This window comes from Gadus macrocephalus, chromosome 16 (genome assembly GCF_031168955.1).
Source record: "Gadus macrocephalus chromosome 16, ASM3116895v1".
Lineage (NCBI taxonomy): Eukaryota > Metazoa > Chordata > Actinopteri > Gadiformes > Gadidae > Gadus > Gadus macrocephalus.
The window spans coordinates 627,104-651,576 of NC_082397.1; the positions used below are offsets into that span (position 1 = coordinate 627,104).

A 24,473-nucleotide genomic window follows, 5' to 3' on the forward strand; every position below is an offset into this window, starting at 1 on the left:
TCCTAGCCTCACTCCCTCTCCTTAAGGCTCCTAGCCTCACTCCCTCTCTCCTTAAGGATGTTTAGTGAAGTGTGCAGGCAGCAGCAGGTCGCCCGGTGGGGCGGATCGTTTATGAGAACTAATACAAACTTTGACAAATGAGCGGCGCTATAAACAGAACTGTGTTTGGAACGGGACAGCGCGCGGTGGGGGGCCCCGGGCGACAGCGCGCGGTGGGGGGCCCCGGACGCGACGCATTATCAACAGTTCGACATTTTCCCCAAACTATGTCCACATTTATATCGAGATAAAGTTCATCAATGAATGCTGGAAGAACTATCGCTTCTGTTGTACCAATTGTTTCTAAGCAGTGTCAGATGGTACATAAATACATTATTCCATAGCAGTAAAACATAAATTTTTCCATACATTATTCTGTAAAACATACATTATTCCATAGAGTAGTAAAACATACATTATTCTGTAAAACATACATTATACTAAAACATACATTATTCTGTAAAACATAGCCTACATTATTCCATAGAGTAGTAAAACATACATTATTCCATAGTAGTAATAACCCGCACTCATCCTCACCGGAGAAGTCGTCGAAAGCCGTCGGGACGTATCTGGTGGGGTATCCGTTGGTGGTGTAGCTGACCACCAGGCTGGTTTTGCCCACCGCTCCATCACCGAGGAGGACGCACTTGAGGAGCCGTTCCTGGGGGCCCGTGCGGGGGGCCGGGAGGTTGTGGGGGGGCACCGGGGGGGGCATCGCCTTGCCGTAATCCATCGGGTCCGAAAGTCCGCATTCAGATCAATCGTCCGGAGCCTTCACCTCGCTCCCCTCCGTGGGGTAGGTGAAGGACGCACCATGTGGACCGCTCGCCCTGCTCTACCGACGGATCTGAACCTTCACGGAGTTTGGAAGTTGGCGTAGTCCTCCCGGAGCCATGCACGCGCCTCACCCTCCCACTGAGGTTCAGCATAGCCGCGGTTTTAAACCTGGAGGCGTGGTCTATTGCCTCAACGTGACCGATGACGTTTGACCCCTCCTCCCGTCCAATGGGCGGCGTGCAGTGCTCTGACTCCTCCCCGGGTGATGACAGCGTGCCGTGGATCTCTTCATTCTGGATGATAACCTAACCTCCCGTTCCATGATCCTCTGGATTGAGTTTGAATAAATAGCTGCTGAAGCTGCTTATGGAATCAGCTCTACTGCTGCAGAGACCTAGGCTACATAACACACTGTAACACCTCTACTGCTGCAGAGACCGAGGCTACCCAAACACACTGTAACACCTCTACTGCTGCAGAGACCGAGGCTACCCAACACACTGTAACACCTCTACTGCTGCAGAGACCGAGGCTACACATCACAATGTAACAGCTCTACTGCTGCAGAGACCGAGGCTACACAACACACTGTAACAGCTCCGCTGCTGCAGAGACGAGGCTACACAAACACACTATAACAGCCACTGGGTTTCCAAAGGTCAGCGAGATTACCGCATGAGCTATTTATCAACTGTGAGTTAAGTATTGCATGAGTCACAGGTCTAGACTGGTTCTGCTGATCGGGAGAAACACCTAAACGGGACGCCCAGCGTCAACATTTCAAGAGCTGACCATTAAACTAAACTGGGACTCATTTTAATACCAGACCGAATCAGGCAGGTTAACATCTGTAGGATGATCCATCTCGATAAATCAACATCGAGTTCACTGACTCTCTGCAACTTTGGACTAGGCTGTCATTTTTCCAATTTCTAAGTTATAAATGAATGCGACTTATTTATGATAGACTTATTTCTATCATAAACTAGATGCCCTTCAGTAATGTGTAAGACAGGCTTTTTCTGCCCCCTTGTGTCGAACTGAGGAACTCCCATCAACTCTAAACATGTTTGGTTGTTGTCGTCGGTGTTAAAGGCACCCAGTGCAACTTTCGAGGCTTAAAAATAAACATTCAATTTCTAGTCTTTTTTACACTTAGTAAGTTTCAATAACTCCATACCATTACATACCGACATTTAAGCAGCAAAGATGAGACGTCGTTGTGTGGTGAGAACTGATACAAAATCGATAACAACAACAATGCCGCCATTTTCTTTATTTTTTGTAACCTACAATAAATAAAGCAGGCTTCCAGTCAATGGAAAAATGGCTTCTCCCCACCGGCGATTGTTGTTGTTTACGATTTTCTATCAGTTCTCACCACACAACGACGTCTCATCTTTGCTCCTTGAATGTCGATATGTAATGGTATGGAGTTATTGAAACTTACTACGTGTAAAAAAGACTAAAAATTGAATGTTTATTTTTCATTGAATGTTTACATAAAGTTGCACTGGGTGCCTTTAAATCCAGATACAATTTAAAATGTGTGAAACAAAAATCCGTGCATACAAATATAATTAATATATAATATAATCAATTATATAATATAATTGATTAAAAAACAATCAAGGGTCCAGTGGTGGCTGGATGATCAATTAAGGAGTTTGCATCATCGTATTTTCCTTCAAAATGTTTATTTTATTGGTTTCCAAGATATCCGTTTTCTATTATTGCTAGATTAAAAATCTATATCATGTCCAGAACACACAATGTTCCGAAGAAACTTAAAGCAAAACCTACGTTATGAGAAATCAGAACCAGGACGGAGTGAATAATCCTCAGAAGACGTCTCGGTGAACAGAACGCAACTCTACAACAGATCATCTCAGTCATAAATTATACCTCACCTTCTGATTTATCCTGATTTAATCAGAATTTATTCAGATGAAATCTGAATAAATGTGTAGGCAGAGTTGTAAGCAAACGGTTGTTTATTTACTGCACTGGACTCGTCATTTTATAAAAAACGAAATCAATCAGTGGCCTTTAATGGTATAAACGAAAACAAAGGAGAGAAGATATTTAAGAAAGATGAAAGATAGAATAGTTAAAGACTTTAAAGTATAAATAATTCAAATAAAATAAAAATCAGAAGAGGAAGATTTAATTTACCCTAAACTCCATTCTTCTGCATTATTCATATTAGATTAAATACTTGCATATTGGAGGAAGTATAAAGTGGATGGGTTGAAGCCTGTATCGCGTTGGACTGGGTATAGCAGAACTTGGGACAAAGTATATCTTATATATCAACAGGTGTATGGGCCCTACATTAGGTTTGTGTCTTCTCTGTTACATTAGGTCTGTGTCTTCTGTTACATTAGGGTTATGTCTTCTGTTACATTAGGGTTATGTCTTCTGTTACATTAGGGTTATGTCTTCTGTTACATTAGGTTTGTGTCTTCTGTTACATTAGGTCTGTGTCTTCTGTTACATTAGGGTTATGTCTTCTGTTACATTAGGGTTATGTCTTCTGTTACATTAGGGTTATGTCTTCTGTTACATTAGGTTTGTGTCTTCTGTTACATTAGGTCTGTGTCTTCTGTTACATTAGGGTTATGTCTTCTGTTACATTAGGGTTATGTCTTCTGTTACATTAGGGTTATGTCTTCTGTTACATTAGGTTTGTGTCTTCTGTTACATTAGGTCGGTGTCTTCTGTTACATTAGGGTTATGTCTTCTGTTACATTAGGGTTATGTCTTCTGTTACATTAGGTTTGTGTCTTCTGTTACATTAGGTCGGTGTCTTCTGTTACATTAGGGTTATGTCTTCTGTTACATTAGGGTTATGTCTTCTGTTACATTAGGCCTGTGTCTTGTTACATTAGGGTTATGTCTTCTGTTACATTAGGGTTATGTCTTCTGTTACATTAGGTTTGTGTCTTCTGTTACATTAGGTTTGTGTCCTCTCTGTAGAAAATGTCCATAAATGTTGAGCCATGACATCGTCAGACGCAGAGAGGAGATTGGTTGAGCAGTCGCAGAGCTGCGGCCAGGGGCTCCTGTGATTGGCTGAATCTCCCCGACAAATCTCCCATCAATAAAAGTGGTGCACTCTAGTTTTGCTTTAACTAACACACCATTCTTCAGTCCGTCAATATCCAGAAGCACTGATCCCAAAAAAGGTGCAGTGGAAAGTACAAAACAGATCCCAGTCAAGCCTGGGTCTGAGGGGGGGGCTCGCTATGGGAAGTGTGTGTGTGTGTGTGTGTGTGTGTGTGTGTGTGTGTGTGTGTGTGTGTGTGTGTGTGTGTGTGTGTGTGTGTGTGTGTGTGTGTGGGGGGGGGGGTTGCTGATGTAGGACAGTTTCCTGTTACAGTGAAACCAGAACATGCGCTCTATTAGCTGAGTTAGAAAAGGCACCGACTGAATAGTTCTCACCCTCACACTCCTCATTTAGAGTGAGACACGAGGGGGGGGGATTCTTCATCGATAGTCACGGTGATCCAATATTAGCCGTTCCCTGGATCTGACCCACCTTCATCCCCCCCCCTCCCCCTGACGGAGGCTCTCCTCCTGAAGATGTCCCCCTCCACCTCTTGGGTGGTGCACTCCTGCGGGCAGTGTGGTGAAATGAATGAATGAATGAATGAGGAGGCTCAGACAGGAAGGACAGCCAGCGCTGGGTGCTCAGAGCAGGTGGGCTTTAATAGCTTGCGTGTAACAGTTGATCATCACAAATCTCTCGTTCTCTAAAAGGATTTCTCGTCACACACACATTCTCCCAGACACACACATCGTAACACACGCGCACACTCGGTTTCTGTATATACACAACGCGCACAGCCATGAAATGAACCCGTCTCCGGTCTGCGTCTCCTCCCCTCACATGCACCCTGACGGCCAGGGGGGGGGGGGGGGGGGGGGGGGGGGGGGGGGGGGGGGGGGGGGGCGCTGGAGACGACCACTGTCTGGACTGAGGAGACGAGGCCTTGTGGGATGTGATGATGATGATGTCATTCTGTAGGTGACCTCTGGGTGTCTGACTCACAACCATAAATACCCCCCCCTCCTTCCCCCCCGTTGTCGCCATGCTGCCCACACCACTGAAGAACGGCTTTGTTTCATTGGCTCTGCAGCTGCCCGTCACCACGACACTGAGTCTTTTCTTGGACGCGTTCTGTTTTCGAGTCTCCCCGGAAAAGCCCGGGATTGTCTCCGAGTGCCGGGTAACAGCAGCACACGCCGGCCACTTAAGACCCCCCAAACCACCCCCCTCCAGCCCCCAGGGTTACCCTGGTCCGTCACGGGACCCTCCCCTGTATGACCAACCCTCCCCCCCCCCCCCCCCCGAGCACAGACTGCTGGGTAAGACATCTGAGTGACAGCCTGTAACTCCACTTAGTTTCCTCTTCATTCCCAACTCCTTGTTTTTTGTCCGTTTTCTTTACATTTTCGTTGTTTCGTGTCACTGGGTCTTGGGTTTGGCGCCCCCTGGTGTTGGGTCCGGGGTCGGGCCTCCCCTTGGAGAATTCTGCGCACACTGGAAAAGAGGAGATATAAATATGGTGGGTTAGAAGTGTTGAATGGGTAAATATCTAAAGTGAACCACGTCGCCTGCCAGGAAGGACTTCCTGCAAGCGCAGTGGCAGCGTTCTGCAGCGGGGGGCGCCATACTCACATGTCCTTCACGTTGTCGACGTTGGCCTGGATCTTCGCAATGGCGCTATCGACCTGCTCCTGAAATATTCAGGAGAGCACCGAGCAGAAAGACATTAGGAGGCAGAACCCACAGCGTGTGCTAAAGCCTGCGGTGCCGTGGTGCGTGTAGTGTGTGTTCATGATCAGGGGGAGGAGTTACCTGGCGCTGCTGGTAGAAAAGTGGCAGAGAGAAAATAGCGATAACACCTGGGGAGACGGAGAGAGAAGGTGTTAGCCATGTCTGAGATGGTGAACACTACGGAGATGGTCAACACTACACTACCACCCCTGCTACACCACCCCTACTACACCACCTAACAGGTGGTTCAGGCCCGTGCCTCACCCATGATGAAGACGGTGAGGCCGTTGAAGATCTTCCCAAGGAACGTCGCCAGGTACAGCAGGACCAGGAACTGGGGACAGGAGGACCAGCAGGGTTAGCTACAGAGCTAGCTCAGGCTTAGCTCTTGGGCTAGGTACAGGTTAGCTCTAGGGCTAGGTCATGGTTAGCTCTAGGGCTAGGTCAGGGTTAGCTCGAGAGCTAGGTCTGGCCAGCTCTAGAGCTAGGTCAGGGTTAGCTCTACGGCTAGGTCAGGGTTAGCCCTAGAGCTAGGTCAGGGTTAGCTCTAGAGCTAGGGGTTAGCTCTAGGGCTAGGTCAGGGATAGCTCTAGAGCGAGGTCGGGGTTAGCCCTAGAGCTAGGTCAGGGTAGCTCTAGGCCTAGGTCAGGGTTGGCTCTAGACTCTAGAGCTAGGTCGGGGTTAGCTAGCCCACCATTAATAATAATAATAATAATAAATCGGTTATTTTATCCGGTACAATAAGTACATTTAAATTAATTATTTGAATTCTGTCTTGAATAAATAATCCCTTCTGGTTCCGATCGGGGTCCTGTCATGTTGTACTGAGCCTTCAATAGAGAGACTGACTTTAGCCGCAATAGAGAGGCGTTATGTTTAAAGGCGTGGTCGCCCTCGGGCAGACTGACTGGTGGCCCCCGGGCAGACCGACTGGTGGCAGGCTGTGGGGTCTCCGCCTCCTGAACCCAGTCCCCGCTACGGCCGGGGGCAGTGGGGGCTGAAACAGGACACCCGGCCTGGGGGACATGCCGTGTCGGTCAGGGTTGAGAGGGCTTAGCGGGCTCCCGGTCGCCCGATTGGGGGGGGGGGGGGGGGGGGGGGCAGGGGCCCGGCGACGGAGAACCGCGACTGAGAGACACCGCCCACACATCAACACCAACGCCTTAGGAGACGGAGTTCCCCGCTAAAGTATGGCAGGGTTCATGGGACCTGGAGGGAGAGGATGTCCAGTCCTGATCTAAAGTGATGAGGAGGCGGGGTGTCAGAGGTGTCAATGGAACTGGATGAGGTGGTTGGCATGGTAACAGATGGTGAGTGTTAAGAGACACAGAGACGGACAGAGAGAAAGAAAAAGACAGAGAGAAAGAGACAGACAGAGACAGAGACCGAGAGCGAGAGCGAGAGAGACAGAGAGAGAGAGAGAGAGAGACAGAGACAGAGACAGAGACAGAGAGAGAGAGACAGACAGACAGACAGAGAGAGAGAGAGACAGACAGAGAGAGACAGACAGACAGAGAGAAACAATAATAGGCCTATGTCCTTTTAAGTGTATCTAGTATATATGGATCAATGAGTAACACACACACACACACACACACACACACACACACACACACACACACACACACACACACACACACACACACACACACACACACACACACACACACACACCTTGAGGGAGTCGATGAGGTTGGCGACAAAGAGTAGTTTCTTCAGGGTATCCAACGCAGACATCGCCATGACGATGGCCTTCTGCACAGCATGCTCGGCCTGCTCTCCACTCAGACCGATGTCCATGTCCAGGTACTTCCTGTGGACAGACCCACAGTTTAGTGGAGCCCTATAGTTATTTGATACATCAGTGGAGGCCATAAGGTACTTGATTCATTAGGTGGAGGCCATAAGGTACTGGATACATTAGGTGGAGGCCATAAGGTACTTGATACATTAGGTGGAGGCCATAAGGTACTGGATACATTAGGTGGAGGCCATAAGGTATTGGATACATTAGGACGGTGGAGGCCATAAGGTACTTGATACATGTAGTGGAGGCCTATAGTACTTGATACATTAGGTGGAGGCCTAGAGTACTTGATACATGCAGGGGAGGCCTATAGTACTTGATACATTAGGTGGAGGCCTATAGTACTTGATACATTAGGTGGAGGCCTATAGTACTTGATACATTAGGTGGAGGCCTATAGTACTTGATACATTAGGTGGAGGCCTATAGTACTTGATACATTAGGTGGAGGCCTATAGTACTTGATACATTAGGTGGAGGCCTAGAGTACTTGATACATGCAGGGGAGGCCTATAGTACTTGATACATTAGGTGGAGGCCTATAGTACTTGATACATGCAGGGGAGGCCTATAGTACTTGATACATTAGGTGGAGGCCTATAGTACTTGATACATTAGGTGGAGGCCTATAGTACTTGATACATGCAGGGGAGGCCTATAGTACTTGAAGGGGTGCTCCCCATCAGCCCAGTTGAGGATGTGCAGGGTCTTGTAGTAGACGCGCACGGCGATGGCGAAGCAGACGACGGCGAGCGAGAGGGTGGAGACCACGGTGATGATGCTGAGCTGGAACAGGGACAGCAGGACCACCACCAGCCCCGTCAGCACCATGCCCGACCGCTCCGTGTCCTTCCAGTAGATCAGATCCATCACTGGGGAGGGGCGGTGGGGGGGGGGGGGGGGGGTTAGAAGGGTGGCAAAGAGAGAACACACAGAGAGACAAAGGGTGGGAGAGAGAGGGAGACACACAGAGAGACAAAGAGAGACAAGGAGAGGTAGAGAGAGGGACACACACAGAGAGACAAAGGGTGGGAGAGAGAGGGAGACACACAGAGAGACAAAGAGAGACAAGGAGAGAGAGGGAGACACACAGAGAGACAAAGAGAGAGAGAGAGGGAGACACACAGAGAGACAAAGAGAGACAAGGAGAGAGAGGGAGACACACAGAGAGACAAAGAGAGAGAGAGAGGGAGACACACAGAGAGACAAAGGGTGGGAGAGAGAGGGAGACACACAGAGAGACAAAGGGTGGGAGAGAGAGGGAGACACACAGAGAGACAAAGAGAGAGAGAGAGAGAGGGGAGACACACAGAGAGACAAAGAGAGAGAGAGAGGGAGACACACAGAGAGACAAAGAGAGACAAGGAGAGAGAGGGAGACACACAGAGAGACAAAGAGAGAGAGAGAGGGAGACACACAGAGAGACAAAGGGTGGGAGAGAGAGGGAGACACACAGAGAGACAAAGAGAAGCAAGGAGAGACAAGGAGAGAGAGGGAGACACACAGAGAGACAAAGAGAGAGAGAGAGAGGGAGACACACACAGAGACAAAGAGAGAGAGAGAGAAAAAGACAGAGAGAGAGAGAGAGAGAGAGAGAGAGAGAGAGAGAGAAAAAGACAGAGAGAGAGAGAGAGAGAGAGAGAGAGAGAGAGAGAGAGAGAGAGAGAACAAGTAGAGGGAGAGAGAGGAAGACACAGAGAGACAAAGAGAGACAAGTAGAGGTAGAGAGAGGAAGACACAGAGAAACAAAGAGACAAGGAGAGACAAGGAGAGAGAGAGAAAGAGAGAGAGAGAGAGAGGGAGACACAGAGAGAGACAAAGAGAGGGAGACACAGAGGGAGATAAAGAGAGGGAGACACAGAGGGAGACAAAGAGAGGGAGACACAAACACAGAAAGAGACAGAGAGAGAGATAGACAGACACAGTGAGACAGACCGACAGGCAGACAGGCTCACTCAGGGAGCTGGGTGGAGATGCTAAACATAGGCTCTGACACGAAAAAAAGAAAGCTGAAAGGAGGAGGAGCTAAGAGAGAAAGAGGGCGTGTCTCTGCCGGCACCTGCTGACAGACATCAGAACGCCCCCCCCCCCCCGTCCACACCCTGTTGGTGTCTCCTTCTGTTGCCGCGGAAACAGACACCACGTCCACCAAGGCTGCATTCCAACGTATGACTGACTCAATCGATATGCACAATATGTGACTCCATCCTGAACAGCTTCATGTGGATACACACGAACACACATACACATTGATACATAATTTAGATATTTGACAATCAATGTATTGCTTCCGTTCCATTAGTGGGATGGACTGGTCATACTGGAACATCATTAGTGAAAGATTATCGCATAATCAGAGGACATCATGTGTACCGGATGACGAGGCTATTGACAAAGCCTCCACCAAACACAGCCTCCACAACAGAGCCTCCACAACAGAGCCTCTACAAAACACTGCCTCTACAAAACACTGCCTCTACAAAACACTGCCTCTACAAAACACTGCCTCTACAAAACAGCCTCCACAACAGAGCCTCCACAACAGAGCCTCCACAACAGAGCCTCCACAACAGAGCCTCTACGAAACAGAGCCCTCATCAGAGAGGAACGACAGGCCGCTGCCGGCAGAGGGCTGCGGTTCTACTGATGCTGACGCACAGGATTCCTCCACACACCTGTCCTCAGTCACCACAGAACGAACCGGCAGGACCGACCCAGCCCCCCACCGCCTGGGGCTGCCAGGACAGACCCAGACCCCCACAGAGTCTGGGGCTACCAGGACCGACCCAGACCCCCACAGAGTCTGGGGCTGCCAGGACAGACCCAGACCCCCACAGAGTCTGGGGCTACCAGGACAGACCCAGCCCCCCACAGAGTCTGGGGCCAGTCGACCTGGGTTGTCCTGTGTTGTCCTCTACTTTTGTCCCATAGCGTTTCATTTGAAGGATGATTAAGCACAAAACAAGAGTGACCAAATCCCAGAAAGCCCAGCGGTGGATGAGAAGGGGTCACCTCATGACCTTCCAGTCACAGCAGGAGGTCTGGGGACCAGGAACCGACCGAAGGGAACTTGGAAGGAAGTGAATATCCTCTAGTCTGCAGACCGCCTGTCCCCATCACAGTTTAGAAAGGAGTTCAGCACTGAGGCGATAGTGATCCTCTAGCCACTATCGCCTCAGTGCTGAACTCCTCTCAGGGCACTATAGTTACTATAGCCGGAAGCACAGTAAGGTCAAGTACAAAACTTACAAGCTGGATTATATAGACAATAGAACTACATTATATATATATACACTGCATCAAATCAATGATGGTTTTAACGACTCATTTGGCCTCAGTAGATGGGGTACCCCACAGTAGCACCATCTCAGAGCCCCAGCATTCGGTCCCCCTCCAGACCGGGACGTGGGGCGTACACATGACTTATCACGTCTGCTCTGACGGACCCCGGCCAGCTGAACAAGCGGACCCCGGAAATAGTGAGGAACTCGCTGTGATGAAACATGACCTCAACACACCGAGAACACGCCGGCTATGTGGAACACAAGGAGGAGCCGCTCAACTAAACACCAACCAAGATAGTGCTGGAAATAAGCTTCTGTGGAGAGAGAGAGCGAGAGCGAGAGCGAGAGAGAGTTCAGTAAAGCACCCAGAGATTATCTCCAGTTCTTGGACTGAAACTCAGCAAAACTCTTCCAGTTTTGACGGTTCTGAGGCGAAGACTAAATAGGGTCCCTGTCCCACTGCCCGGCTCCCCTGTCGGACCTCACACCGACAGGCCTGCTGCCAAGAGAGTACAGTCCGCTAAGCAGCTGTTGCAGACCCCAAAGCATCGTCCAATGCACCGTCTGCAGAGACAACACCGTCCTGTCCCCTGGTGGAGGTCCCTGTCCCCGGGTGGAGGTCTCTGTCCCCTGGTGGGGGTCCCTGTCCCTGGGTGGGGGTCCCTGTCCCCGGGTGGAGGTCCCTGTCCCCGGGTGGAGGTCCCCTGGGCTGCCCTCACCTTTGCTGGCCATGCTGGTGCCTGTGTGCTGCTGTCCCTCCTGCGTCTCGGTGCCTCTGCCTCCTGCTCCTGGGTCAGAGGCTGTTTTAGTCCCTGCAGCGTCAGCAGCCCCCCCGGCCCGGCGCCCAAAATACCCTGCTCCACGCCCCGCCCCCCCAGGACCCTCTAGACCCCCCCCCCCAGGACCCTGTAGACCCCCCCAGGACCCTCTAGACCCCCCCCCCCCCAGGACCCTGTAGACCCCCCCAGGACCCTGTAGACCCCCCCAGGACCCTCTAGACCCCCCCCCCCCAGGACCCTGTAGACCCCCCCAGGACCTTCTAGACTCCCCCCCCCCCCAGGACCCTCTAGACTCCCCCCCCCCCCAGGACCCTCTAGACCCCCCCAGGATCCTTTAGACCCCCCCAGGACCCTCTAGACCCCCCAGGACCCTCTAGACCCCCCAGGACCCTCTAGCCCCCCCCCCCCCCCCCCCCAGGACCCTCTAGACCCCCCTCTAGACCCCCCCCTCCCAGGACCTGTAGACCCCCCCAGGACCCTCTAGACCCCCCTCCCCCATGACCCTCTAGCCCCCCCCCCCCCCCCCCCCCCAGGACCCTCTAGACCCCCCCCTCCAGGACCCTGTAGACCCCCCCCCCCCTTAAGCCTGACGCCGTGCCAACCTGTCGGTTCTATCCGGGATGTTCTACCTCTACCAGGTTCCTCAGCTGGTGGTTCTCCAGCCTCATACTCCTCATGGAACCCTTGAGAGCAGCGGACGGACCACCACAACATGAGTCGGGGACAGGACTTGGGGGATGGGGGTCAGCAGGGCACCATGTTACCGCTGCCTTCAGGGGGTTAAGGAAGGCGATCTGAGTGCTGTCAGCGGGCGCGGCCCACATCCATCACGTAGTACTCCTGGGCGATGTCCCGCCATCTCAGCCTAAAAATACCAGCTGCTATTCTGAGGCGTGCTCCACTCCATCGATATCACACCTCTTCCTCTCTCCTCCTCCTCCTCCTCTCTCTGGGTCTTCCCTGCTCTCCCCCAGTCTCACAGTAAGCTCCAACAAAGGAGTGTAACCGATGACAACAGGAACCCACAGCTCTTCATCTCCTTAACGTGATCTGAGCGCTGGGAGCGGTTCTGGAGGGTTCTCCACGGCCTCCACAGGGAGTCCCTCTCCCTGGGGAGAGTCAGGGGTCTCTGGACACTATGGACTAAGGTTCCTCTGATCAGCTGACGCCCCGAACGGGAGCCTGTCTTTGTCTCAGCGCTATTGATTATGGGATGGATCATCAGCAACATGGCAAGGACACGGAGGGGAGGAGGGGGGGGAGGTGCACGCAGAGAGCCCTGAGGTACCCTCCTCAGACAGAGCCCTGAGGAACCCTGAGGAACCCCCCTCAGACAGAACCCTGAGGAACCCTCCTCAGACAGAACCCTGAGGAACCCTCCTCAGACAGAACCCAGAGGAACCCTCCTGAGACAGAACCCTGAGGAACCTTCCTGAGACAGAACCCTGAGGAACCCTCCTCAGACAGAACCCAGAGGAACCCTCCTCAGACAGAACCCTGAGGAACCCTCCTGAGACAGAACCCTGAGGAACCCTCCTCAGACAGAACCCTGAGGAACCCTCCTCAGACAGAACCCAGAGGAACCCTCCTCAGACAGAACCCTGAGGAACCCTCCTGAGACAGAACCCTGAGGAACCCTCCTCAGACAGAACCCTGAGGAACCCTCCTCAGACAGAACCCTGAGGAACCCTCCTGAGACAGAACCCTGAGGAACCCCCCTCAGACAGAACCCTGAGGAACCCTCCTGAGACAGAACCCTGAGGAACCATGAGGAACCCTCCTCAGACAGAACCCTGAGGAACCCTCCTGAGACAGAACCCAGAGGAACCCTCCTCAGACAGAACCCTGAGGAACCCTCCTCAGACTGAACCCTGAGGAACCCTGAGGAACCCTCCTCAGACTGAACCCTGAGGAACCCTCCTCAGACTGACCCTGAGGAACCCTCCTCAGACTGAACCCTGAGGAACCCTCCTGAGACAGAACCTTGAGGAACCCTCCTGAGACAGAACCCTGAGGAACCCCCCTCAGACAGAACCCTCCTCAGACTGAACCCTGAGGAACCCTCCTCAGACAGAAGGACGGACAGCAGAACCAGAACCCCAGCAGGACGATGGGGGGGGGGGTCCTACCTGCCTCCTGGAAGCACACCGCCTGCTCCTCCGTCAGGCCGAGGGCTGAGAACCAGTGGAGGCTGGCCAGGTGTTCCTGAGTGGGGCCCCGGGGCGCCGCCGCCTCCGCCCCGCGCGCCCCTGGAGGGCCCACACAGGTGAGCAGCTTCACCGAGATGGTCTCCATGGCGACAGCCGGCTGCGGTCGGTGGGGCGACGGGTCTGGGAAACAGGAAGATGGCGTCATCGTCACGGTGACGGCACCCTGCCCTGCCCGGTGAGCCGATGATGTCATGATGACACACCGCCCCGCAGCGGTCTGACTCACCGGGAGGGCTCCGCGGGGGGTCCTCCCCCTGCTGGGGGGGGGGGGAGGCGTGTGGGGGCGGGGGCGGGCCGCCCTCCGTCTCCCCTCTTTGGTTCCCGGGTGCGGCGTCCGGGAGGTGGGGCGGGCCTGCTGAGAGCTGGCCGCCAGCCCCCCGGGTCTCCCCCGTCTCCCCCGTCTCCCCCGTCTCCCCCGTCTCCCCGCTGTCCCCCAGCCCCAGGAAGGCCTGGGGGTCCCAGTCCGGGTCGGGGGGGTCCAGCAGGGCCTCCAGGGTGTCGGCCCGCAGCAGCAGGGCGCGGCCGGCGCGGGGCGGGGTGCGGCGGCGGTCGCGGTGCCGCGAGGCGCCCGCCGCCTCCGCCTCGGCGATGGCGAAGTAGGAGAAGCCGAGCTCGTAGGAGTTCTGCCGGGGCGTCCCCCAGAGTGACGGGGAGGAGCCCAGCCCCTCGTCCTCCTCCAGCTCCTCCTCCAGCTCCTCCTCTAGCTCCTCGTCCTCGGACCAGTCCCGGGCCGTCTGCAGCGAGCACAGCTCCGACTCCTCGTTCCCACCTGGGGGGGGGGGGGCGCCCGGCACGCAAGCACGCACACACACACACACACACACACACACACACACACACACACACACACACACACACACATCGGCACATACGCACGCACGCACGCACGCACACACACACACACACACACGCATCGGCACATACGCACGCACGCACGCACACACACACACACACACACACACACACACACACACACACACACACACACACACACACACACACACACACACACACACACACACACACACACACACACACACACACACACACACACACACGCATCGGCAAGCACACACACACACACACACACACACACACACACACACACACACACACACACACACACACACACACACACACACACACACACACACACACACACACACACACACACGCATCGGCAAGCACGCATCGGCACACAAGCACGCACCCACAGGCACGTACGCATACACACCAGCACACACGCACACACAAGTGCAGCAACGTGCATGCACACGCAGGCACACTCACACACACACACACACACACGTGCATGAAGATGCAAGCACACACACACACACGTGCATGAACACGCACACGCAGGCACACACACACTCGCACGCACACACAGAGGAGGAGAATCTTTAGACACACAACGGGTGCACTCGGGTGGTCCTTTAATTGAATAACAGGAGTCCAGTGAAAGGCATTACTGCTGCTCCCAGGGGGAGGAGGAGCTAACGTTAGCCTAGCCGATGCTAAGCTAAGCTGTTTGATGGAGGGTCCCCTCACACCAGGTCACACTGGGATGGGCTTTGAGGAGGGGACATTGGAGGGGGGCCCTGTTGGGAAACCAACCAATGGTTCTTTAGGCAGCAGGTTCTGCTGGAACCTGACCACATGACCCAGGGTCATCTGACGAAGCCCAGAGAGGTGCACTCTGGGTAACGCCATCTGAAGGGTCATGTTACGAACAAGGAGACCTGTCCCTCCATCACAGTATGAGGAGGCTGAGGCCCGGGAGACCACCACGAGGAGGCAGCGGTGTAATCAACGTCCACCTTTGTGTTTGGAACGTACCATCAGTGCAGGGGGGGGTGGAGTCCGGCGTGGAGGCCACTGAGCCGTGTTCCTCTGGAAGAAACCAAGTAGAATAGAATAGTCCAAGACACAAACAACCAGAGCACAGTGCTGACCCGTCGTGTTGTTTTACACATCACAGCCTTATGCATGTTCCACCACCACTACTGTAGGGTGGAATATTGTCTGACTAGGATCTTCATTGGGCTGCTCCATTATGAGCAATAATAAAGTACTCATACTCCTCACTCACTCCTCCAGCCTTCATGCAGCGAGGCTGCGGCTAACCCACTAGCCCCTTGTTGTCCACAGCTAGCAAACAGAATAACATTCAGAAGATCCATTAAGGAGGCTATTGCTCATTCCTCGTCTGCTGGGTACAAATGCTTCATTTAATTCAGAGTGAGCCGGCTCCTGTAGGCCTCAAACACACCAGATCCCCTGGCTGAGATCAGCCAACACGATCATCTCAAACACACCATCCACACGCTCCCTCGCACAGGAAACCAACAAGGTGACTTAATACTGTTCACCCAGGATGGTCCGAGACACCTTCGTAGCCTCCTGCCTGTGAACATGTCCCACACACACACACACACACACACACACACACACACACACACACACACACACACACACACACACACACACACACACACACACACACGCAGGGGAGACAACACAAACACGGGCCCACCCAAGACATCATCACAGTCCGGCGGCCGTGGGTTTAGGGAGGTGCAGCAGGAGGGGAGAGGATGGGAGAGGAGAGGAGGAGAGGAGGGGAGAGGAGGGGAGAGGAGGGGAGAGGAAGAGAGAGGAAGGGAGAGAGGAGGAGAGAGGAGAGGAGAGGAGAGGAGAGGAGAGGAGAGGAGAGGAGAGGAGGGGAGAGGAGCAGAGAGGAGCAGAGAGGAGCAGAGAGGAGGAGCAGAGAGGAGGAGCAGAGAGGAGGGGAGAGGAGGAGCAGAGAGGAGGGGAGAGGAGAGGAGGAGCAGAGAGGAGGGGAGAGGAGGAGCAGAGAGGAGTAGCAGAGAGGAGGAGCCAGCTGCGCTGTGGTTAAGGATGCTAAGCGGTTAAGGATGCAAACAGGGAGATGCTGAGCAGACACATCAACAGACGCCAGACGCCCGGGCAGACAGACGAGCAGACAGACAGACATGCAGACAGACATGCAGCGACGTGGAGAACCCCGGCGAGGAAGGATAACGCTAGACTCACGGCACTGGGAGAATCCTAAAACCTGGCCCATGCTCCATCAAGGCATCGCTCCAAAGCCCCCTCGTCCACTTCCTCTGACGCCGATCTCCACCTCTGCCTCTCTCCCTCCCTCCCTCCCTCCCTCCCTCTCTCTCTCTCCTCCCTCCATTCTCTCTTTCTCTACTGCGCAGCTTCCTCCCTGCCTCTCGCTCGCTGACTGGCTAGCTCAGCCCCTCCCTGCCTCTCCCCCCTCCGCCTCCCCCCTCCTCCCCCCTCTGCCCCTACTCTCTCTAGCTCTCATGTTTCCTCTCATCAACCATCTACCGATCATGACTGCAGGATGGTATTCCAGTGTGTGTATGCGTGTGCGTGCAGGCGCGGTCGTGTGCGCGCGTGTGTGCGTGCGTGTGTGTGTAGTGATATCCTGATCCCTGATCAATATGCAGTATGTCCGTGCCTTAAATCCTTTAATGTGAGATAGAGGATAAAGCAAAAAGCCATTTCTGTGTTCTGCCCTCTTGGCCAAACATATGACCACAGACTTCTGTCCGTCAGCCTACACGGTGGACAGAAGCCCCGCCCAGGGATACACTCCAGTGCCCCAATGCTCCGCAATCATGTGTTCTGTGGTGTATATCCAATACATGAGGAGGGAGACGATATAGCTGTACCTTCCAGACTGGTCTTTGAATTGATTCCACTGGATTTGGGGAACAATAGAGTGGGAGGCTGAAGCCAGCCCATGTATAATACATGATTAAGGCTGGGAGAGGTTATGCTGGGGCTCGGACACTAGAGGGCAGTGTTGCAGCACATGTTGATGTTGTGAGATTAACATCTCCAGCTGGTTAGTTTGTAATTAGGACATATTGTCCCTCTCTGTCACGAAAATAAACAGGGTTTATAAACTATTGTTTTGAATCTCACAAATTAAGTATTTAGTTGGTCCCCACTGTGTCGTTCTAACACACACACACACACACACACACACACACACACACACACACACACACACACACACACACACACACACACACACACACACACATTATGACACTTTAAACAGGTCATGCCAATTTAACCTTGATACCTGGAGAGGAGGGAGGGAGGGAGGGAGGGAGGGGGGAGATAATGAGAGACAGAGAGAGATAGAGATTAATCAGGAGTGGAGTGAGGATGCAGAGGGTGACCGAGGACAATGACAAAAGGGGTGGAGCAATGGTTGAGGGATAAGCCAACAGAAACAGATGGACTAACATCCCAGACAGGGAGAGAGACCGGAGAGAGACGGGAGAGAGACGGGAGAGAGACCGGAGAGAGACCGGAGAGAGACCGGAGAGAGACGGGAGAGAGACCGGAGAGAGACCGGAGAGAGACCGGAGAGAGACGGGAGAGCTACAGACCTTCACAACAGAATGCCAAGACGTCCTGAAACTCAGCAGAGCAGCCCCCCTCGGACCCCCACGGCCTCCTCCTGAAGCTCAGACCAGCCCCCCTCGGACCCCCACGGCCTCCTCCTGAAGCTCAGACCAGCCCCCTCGGACCCCCACGGCCTCCTCCTGAAGCTCAGACCAGCCCCCTCGGACCCCAACGGCCTCCTCCTGAAGCTCAGAGCAGCCCCCCTCGGACCCCCACGGCCTCCTCCTGAAGCTCAGCAGACCAGCCCCCTCGGACCCCAACGGCCTCCTCCTGAAGCTCAGACCAGCCCCCATCGGACCCCCACGGCCTCCTCCTGAAGCTCAGCAGACCAGCCCCCCTCGGACCCCCACGGCCTCCTCCTGAAGCTCAGACCAGCCCCCTCGGACCCCCACGGCCTCCTCCTGAAGCTCAGACCAGCCCCCTCGGACCCCAACGGCCTCCTCCTGAAGCTCAGACCAGCCCCCCTCGGACCCCCACGGCCTCCTCCTGAAGCTCAGACCAGCCCCCTCGGACCCCAACGGCCTCCTCCTGAGACTCTGTTCCAGAGTCCGTCCTCTCGGTAACGTCCTTCCAGCGCTCCGCCTCCTGTCTCCTGACCCCCGGCTCCTCGCCGCGGCCCTGGACCTGTTGAGGAAGACGCAGGGCAGCGGACGTGGCAGGAAGAGGCGGGGGGCCTGCAGCTCCGGGAAGAGGCTTGAGAAGCGGCTCCGCGGAGCCATGCGGACCGCCAGGCGGGCCAGCAACGTGGAGGTGCCCTCCTTCCTGCGGCAGCTGGCCAAGGAGACCGAGAAGATGGTCACCTTCTTCTTCAAGGGGGGGCCGCGAGAACGGGACGCGGGCGAGGACCGGGACGCGGACGGGGAGGACGCGGCGCCCAGCCCCTACCTGGACCGGCCCGTCCTGGAGAAGGTGGTGGCGGAGGGGGGGTGCGGGCGGGGCACCAGCTACGCCGTGGCCAGCATGCAGGGCTGGAGGAGCTCCATGGAGGACGCTCACACCTGCCTGCCCGCTCTGAAGGCCCCTCTGGCGGCCTGGAGCTACTACGCCGTGTTCGACGGCCACGCCGGCAGCAGCGTGGCCCAGTACTGCTCCAGGAACCTGCTGGACCACATCCTGGCCTCAGGTAGGCCGGAGACGCACCCCCACCCCGATCGAGATCTATAGATCTATAGATACAGATATCAAGGCAATAGAACTGAATTAGGGTACTTCTGTCTGATACATCTCACCAATCCAAACTCGGATAGGTAAAAAATATAAAAGAAAGGGATCTCATTGCGAAGATCATGTTACATATAAAAGTCTTCACATGTTTTCTACTGGCTAAACTGGTTTACAACTGACCAAACCAGTGAACATGCCCAGTATACTTTACATTACGCTTGGTGGAGATGAACTGGTCTGTGACCATTAATTACAACCCCAACTCAATTTAACCTCACCACAACCTCTGACCCCATCACGACCTCCAACCCCATCACGACCTCTAACCCCATCACCACCTCTGACCCCAACATGACCTCCAACCCCATCCCAACCTCTAACAACATCCAACCCCATCACGACCTCCAACCCCATCCTGACCTCTGACCCCATCACGACCTCTAACCCCACGACATCTGACCTCGACCCCTAACCCCATCCCGACCCCATCACAACCTCTAACACAATCACGACCTCTGACCCCTCACCCCACCACGACCTCTGACCTCGACCTCCCTCCCGACCTCTAACCCCATCACGACCTCTGACCCCGGCTCCTCTGCTCCCCAGGGGCCCTGCGAGAGGAGGAGGACCCCGAGGAGGTGAAGGAGGGGGTGGGCAGTGCCTTCCTGGCGCTGGACTCCCACATGCACCAGCTGACCCGGCGGGACGACTGGGAGCGCAGTGGATCCACGGCGGCAGCCATCCTGATCTCGCCGCACCACCTCTACTTCATCAACTGCGGCGACTCGCGCACCCTGCTGTGCCGCGACGGCGCCGTGGCGTTCTACACCGAGGACCACAAGCCCTGCAACCCGCGGGAGCGCGAGCGCATCCAGAACGCGGGCGGCTCCGTGACGCTGCAGCGCGTCAACGGCTCGCTGGCCGTGTCCCGCGCCCTCGGGGACTTCACCTTCAAGGAGGTGGGCTGGCGGCCGCAGACGGAGCAGCTGGTGTCCCCGGAGCCCGAGGTGTACGAGATGGAGCGCAGCGCCGACCGCGACGAGTTCCTCATCCTCGCCTGCGACGGCGTCTGGGACGCCATCGGCAACGAGGAGCTGTGCGCCTTCGTGAGGAGCCGGCTGGTGGTCTGCGAGGACCTGAGGGAGATCTGCTGCCAGGTCCTTGACCTCTGCCTCTACAAGGTGAGACCGGGTCCGATGGACGGGTGGGAGGTTCAGTGTGCGCTGGTTCACGTCCCGCGGAGCTTCCTCCTGTCGTTCTGAGCTAGCATGCCTCAGCGGGACACCGAGACACCTTCAGCTCCCGGAGGATTTATGAACCAATGACGTCCAAGGAGCGCGGGTGGGCTGGGGGAAGGTGGAGGGCCAAGGGTGGTGGTTCCCCAGGTGCTCCCCTGATTACGTTGCCTGGTAACCAGAGCAGCGCGCCCGTCCAGCGGGCCGGACCAGAGGAGAGGGGGCCTATAAATAGGAGACTTAGGGCCGCCGTGACGGGGAGAGGGCTATGTAAGGGACGGGATTAGGGATTAACACCACAGAGCCACAAGACACCACAACACTGCAGGGCTCTACAAGATGAGGACGAGAACAAGAAGGATTAGATTATACTACACACCAGTACACTGCCACACCAGCCAGGTGCCACCGTTATCACCCCCACCACCACCTCATCCACAATGCACCTCTTCACTAACGAGATGCAAAGCTGCGTAATCCTTAGTCACAGGTGATTTGGTGTGACGTCATCATTAACCAGTGCTATGATGCTGTCCCCTGAGTACCTGCACTAAATAACTTCACCTTCCAAACCTTAGAAGGTTCCATATGTTCTATATGTATATATTTACCTATATATATATATAATGTTTACCGCGCCCCTTCCTCCCCAGACTCAGGTCTCGTCGTAAGTAGTGCATGTTCCGTTTGTTATTGAGCCACCTACCTGCTTCCTTTACGCCCCCCTCCCCCCCCTTCCACAGGGAAGCCTGGACAACATGAGCATCATCCTGGTGTGTTTCCCTGGCGCCCCCCAGCTGTCCCAGAAGGCACTGCAGGAGGAGGCGGCGCTGGAGAAACAGATCGACCTCACAGTGGGCGGTGCGTTCCTTCACCCCTCTAAAGGCTGTTCTACGCCCAAACACCGTCCGTCCTCTGCACCACCTGCCTCACCCTGCACATACCTCAGGCCTGGTTTCCTGTCAGGGAGATATGCTTCCTAAGCAGGCAGCAGTATAATTATACAGGGGTCACTAGACGCCTTTGTACAGTTTACAGCGGCGGGCAGAGTTTGAACGCATAAACAGCCTCATGATTGGTTGAGACAAACATGCAGTGAAAGAAAGGGAAACTCCCCATTCACATTAAACTCGTCTGCAATCAGATTTCAAACACTCATCCAAAGTCAGAGTGGTGAGACTTGATCTGAAACCTAACGATGTGACTATTGATCCGTCTATCGTCCGTTTCAGAGATCATCGCGTTGATCAGGTCCAGGAACGAGGATCCTGACCTGCTGTACGTCATCAAGTTCCTGACGGCGGAGAACCTGGAGGGGCTTCCACCAGGGGGCGGGGTCATCAGCAAGTGAGCAGCGCCCCCTCACACACCCCCTCTGTTAGAGCGAGAGGACTCCCAGGGACCTGGACCAGCAGACCTCCTGTAACATGTGTTCTCTCTACAGGCGTGACTGCATCATCGCTGCCTACCAGAAGCACATCCTGGCTGGGAAGAGCCAGGAGCCAATGGTGAGCAACGCTCACGGAGAGCTACATCTAGATGTAGAAGATCTACATGATCTACACAACCTACTTCATCTACATGTAGAAGATCTACATCTAGATCTAAAAGATCCACATCTAGATGTAGCTGTATGTTGATCTTCTACTTCTAGATCTATGGCAGGAGCACAGATCTAGATTTATCTAGGTGTAGATCCAGATCTAGATCTGGATCCAGATCTGGATCCAGATCTAGATGCAGATCCTTGTGCTCATGATGGGACTATGTGTGCTCCTGCCACCTGGGGGGTCCACCACACTGGGTCCTCTCACAGATCACCTGGGGGGTCCACCACACTGGTCCTCTCACAGATCACCTGGGGGGTCCACCACACTGGTCCTCTCACAGATCACCTGGGGGGTCCACCACACTGGTCCTCTCACAGATCACCTGGGGGGTCCACCACACTGGTCCTCTCACAGATCACCTGGGGGGTCCACCACACTGGTCCTCTCACAGATCACCTGAGGGGTCCACCACACTGGTCCTCTCACAGATCTCATGAAGGAGAGCGTATCGCCGCTCCTCAGTTAATAATGAAGCTCTGACTCCTCTGACCAATCAGGACGTCGTCCAGGAGGAGCCGGAGAAAGACTCCAGCTCCAGTGAATGATCCTGAGGACCTCCACCCTGAGGACCTCTGAGGACCTCCACCATGAGGACCTCCACCATGAGGACCTCCACCATGAGGACCTCCTCCCTGGAGACCTCCACCCTGAGGACCTCTACCCTGAGGACCTCCACCCTTGGGTCCTCCACCATGAGGACCTCCACCCTCTGAGGACCTCCACCCTGAGGACCGCCACCCTCTAAGCACCTCCACCCTGAGGACCTCCACCCTCTGAGGACCTCTGAGGACCTCTGAGGACCTCCACCATGAGGACCTCCTCCCTGGAGACCTCCACCCTGAGGACCTCCACCCTGAGGACCTCTACCCTGAGGACCTCCACCCTTGGGTCCTCCACCATGAGGACCTCCACCCTCTGAGGACCTCCACCCTAAGGACCGCCACCCTCTAAGCACCTCCACCCTGAGGACCTCCACCCTCTGAGGACCTCCACCCTGAGGACCTCCCCCCTCTGAGGACCTCCACCCTGGGGACCTCCACCATGAGGACCTCCACCCTCTGAGGACCTCCACCCTGAGTACCTCCACCCTGAGGACCTCCACCCTCTGAGGACCTCCACCCTGAGGACCTCCCCCCTCTGAGGACCTCCACCCTGAGGACCTCCACCCTGAGGACCTCCACCCTCTGAGGACCTCCACCCTCTGAGGACCTCCACCCTGAGGACCTCCACTCTCTGAGGACCTCCACCCTCTGAGGGCCTGGTCCCGGTTCTTGGTCTGAGTCGGACCCTGTGTCCTCAGCTCCAGGTTGAGGTCTGCTCAGAGAACCGGCCAATCACCTCCTGTTCAGAGGGGCTCAGAGAGCGGGTCACTTCCTGTTCAGAGAGGCTCAGAGAGCGGGTCACTTCCTGTTCAGAGAGGCTCAGAGAGCGGGTCACTTCCTGTTCAGAGGGGGCTCAGAGCTCCGGGTCACACGGAGCGTCTCCAGGAACCAATCACAGCCCACAGACTTCTTTTCTTGGTACAATAAAAATAATTAAAATGATGTCTGACGTTGCCTTTTCTGTGCAGAGAACGAAACTAGACGCTCATATTTGAAAGTCAATGTGTCAGTAGGACATATTGCCCCTCTCTCTGACCAAGAGGAACTGGCCTGGTTGCACTAGATCGGAATTGTTTTGAATCTCACAAATATGCACAAATAACGTAGTTCGGTTTGTCAGAACTGTGTCGCTCTATCACAGACAGAGACAGAAACAGAGACGGAGAGACAGAAAAAGAGACGGACAGAGACAGAGACACACGACCACTGATGCAGCCATCAAATTTGTCCCACAGATCAACAACATGGTCAATATCCGTTAAAGGAAAGGTCAGAGGTCACCGGTGCCCCAAATGTGCATTGCACGGCAAAACGTGTGACCTCTGTCCACGTGCAAGCGCAGCGAAGCCTGCTCTACCCTCAGTAGATGTTGTCTACACAGCCAAGTGTGAGAGCAGTGGTCTGGAATGGATGGAATGATGCAGACTTGAAGGACGTTTCCCCAGAGAGAGGGGGGGGGTTCTAAGAAACACTCACAGCTACTTAGCGGATCCCGTTAGCATTGTAGAATATGCTCGTAAACTCTAGAGCAACAAATTGTTTACTGTGCCATAGAAACTAGAAGGCAAATATGTGCAATAATATGTATGTATTAAATAAGGTTTTCTTAAGAAAATAATCTGCAAAATAAGCATAGGGTTAAATTCTGTGATAGACGACAGGCTGGATATAATAATTGAATAAAGGTGGCAAAGAATAGATTGAGTCTAGAAGGTACTTGTT

The 24,473-nt window shown here is 54.4% G+C and overlaps 3 protein-coding genes across 5 annotated transcripts in view; 1 reads left to right on the forward strand and 2 right to left on the reverse strand.

Annotated features, from left to right (window-relative positions):
• rhoub (ras homolog family member Ub) overlaps positions 1-1,035 on the reverse strand; it is a 6,533-nt gene extending 5,498 nt beyond the window's left edge. Inside the window, exon 1 of the mRNA XM_060074956.1 lies at positions 580-1,035. Within this exon, the coding sequence (XP_059930939.1) occupies positions 580-775 (196 nt within the window). The 5' untranslated portion in view covers positions 776-1,035. The remainder of the gene's footprint in view (positions 1-579) is intronic.
• A 3,470-nt stretch (positions 1,036-4,505) lies between these two features.
• On the reverse strand, positions 4,506-16,853 carry rtn2a (reticulon 2a). Of its 3 annotated transcripts, XM_060076173.1 has the most exons (7): positions 13,602-13,790; positions 8,074-8,281; positions 7,277-7,415; positions 5,867-5,936; positions 5,684-5,730; positions 5,504-5,562; positions 4,506-5,365 (listed from the first exon to the last, which is right to left on the reverse strand). In XM_060076173.1, the coding sequence occupies exons 1-7, from the start codon at positions 13,765-13,767 to the stop codon at positions 5,236-5,238; spliced, it is 819 nt and encodes a 272-aa protein (XP_059932156.1). In that variant the 5' UTR covers positions 13,768-13,790; the 3' UTR covers positions 4,506-5,235. The 3 variants fall into 3 exon arrangements, with proteins under 3 accessions (XP_059932156.1, XP_059932155.1, XP_059932154.1); XM_060076172.1 differs by lacking the exons at positions 4,506-5,365; positions 13,602-13,790 and adding an exon at positions 11,413-11,551 and having other exon boundaries at positions 5,500-5,562; XM_060076171.1 differs by lacking the exons at positions 4,506-5,365; positions 5,504-5,562; positions 5,684-5,730; positions 5,867-5,936; positions 7,277-7,415 and adding exons at positions 15,522-15,575; positions 16,740-16,853 and having other exon boundaries at positions 13,602-14,451.
• Positions 16,854-17,841: 988 nt separating this feature from the next.
• On the forward strand, positions 17,842-24,047 carry ppm1na (protein phosphatase, Mg2+/Mn2+ dependent, 1Na (putative)). The gene is made up of 6 exons (XM_060076170.1): positions 17,842-19,260; positions 19,911-20,485; positions 21,283-21,400; positions 21,772-21,886; positions 21,984-22,047; positions 22,647-24,047. The coding sequence occupies exons 1-6, from the start codon at positions 18,855-18,857 to the stop codon at positions 22,692-22,694; spliced, it is 1,326 nt and encodes a 441-aa protein (XP_059932153.1). The 5' UTR covers positions 17,842-18,854; the 3' UTR covers positions 22,695-24,047.
• The last annotated feature ends 426 nt before the right edge of the window (positions 24,048-24,473 follow it).